We start from the raw sequence: 1,196 nt of genomic DNA, 5'->3' as shown, positions 1-1,196 counted from the left end.
TTTTTTTTTTTTTTTTTTTTTTGGTTTTGTTTTTTTTAATAAAAGACACAGATTTTGGTTTTATCAGGAAGCCAAAAGCTAATCCCCAAACGGGCCAGCAGCTTGGCTGGGTAGAATCTGCATATTTTCCAGAGTTCTCTCCAAACTCCCAGGAGCCACCCTCCATATTAACAGGGTCTCTTTTCATTTTAACTTGATAAATACTGATCAAAGAAAGGGGGAAACACCAGATCTTCACGTTCACTGAACAAAACCAAATCAGAAAAGTCCACAAACTCACACAAGGGGGCAGCAGTCCGCCCAGTTCGACAAACGTCTGAAAGAGGCTGGGACGTGGGCTCTGCAGGCTCCGGCCCTGACTGACAAAACGTCCCAACCCCGGGCATTCAGAGCCTCCTGAGATGTGGAGTGGAACCGCCGTCCCTCACGTTGGTAACCTGTCAATCACTCTGCCCAAGCGGCCTCTTTACAAGGGGCTCCAGACCCCGGCCGGCGTGGCTAGAGCCTGGGTTTTATACGCAGAGGCCCAAGGTCTCCCGTGGTCCCGGGCCGGGGCTTAGGCGGGCGGGTTGGAAGGTGGACAAGCAGGTGCCACGGGCTCCCAGGGCCTTCGGGTCCCCGCCCGGCCGACCACGGCGCCCGCCTCCCCACCAGGTGCCCCTGCACCCGGCCTCCTGGACCTACTTTCCGGAGCCGCTTACGCCCATCACGAGCAGCGCGCCGGGCGCCGCCATGGCTCCAACACGGCTCCTTCCAGTCGCCTTCCGGGCCCCGCCGGCCGGCGCCAGAGCGTGGGCCCGCCCCCGCCCGGCCGCGCGGCCTCCTCCTCCTCCCTCTCAGTGCGTGGGGCTCGCCGCATCCTGGGTGCGTCCCGCGGGCCCCTCTGCGCTCCCCGCGCCCCACCGCCGAGAGGTGAAGCGCCTCCGGCAGCAGGGAGCGGCTGGACCACCGCCTCCTGCAGCGGCCGCTCCTGCTCTTCCTCCACCGGTGGAAACGGCAACCACCCATTCATTTATAAAAAATATACTTGTAAAAAGAATAAACAAAATAAATCCACGCTTTCACATACCAAGAGGCAATAAAACAACTCTGCCAAACACTCTCCATCTCCAGTGTAGATGGAAATCAATATTTTATGAAATTGGGATCGTGCTGTACATTGTTTTGTGACCTGGACTTTTGTTTCCGTAAATATT

At 57.0% G+C, this 1,196-nt stretch overlaps 1 protein-coding gene across 5 annotated transcripts in view; it reads right to left on the bottom strand.

Moving 5' to 3' along the window:
* Idnk (IDNK gluconokinase) overlaps positions 1-808 on the bottom strand; it is a 15,844-nt gene extending 15,036 nt beyond the window's left edge. For 2 of the 5 annotated variants that reach the window (XM_015506073.2, XM_048800417.1), the window contains exon 1: positions 685-789. In XM_015506073.2, the coding sequence (XP_015361559.1) occupies positions 685-734 (50 nt within the window). In that variant the 5' untranslated portion in view covers positions 735-789. Of the gene's footprint in view, positions 1-280; positions 617-684 lie in introns of those variants that run through there. The other 3 variants (XM_015506074.2, XM_015506072.2, XM_015506076.2) reach the window with 3 other exon arrangements.
* Positions 809-1,196: the final 388 nt, after the last annotated feature.

This window comes from Marmota marmota, unplaced genomic scaffold (assembly GCF_001458135.2).
Source record: "Marmota marmota marmota unplaced genomic scaffold, marMar, whole genome shotgun sequence".
Lineage (NCBI taxonomy): Eukaryota > Metazoa > Chordata > Mammalia > Rodentia > Sciuridae > Marmota > Marmota marmota.
This window is presented reverse-complemented; position numbering and strand designations above follow the sequence as displayed.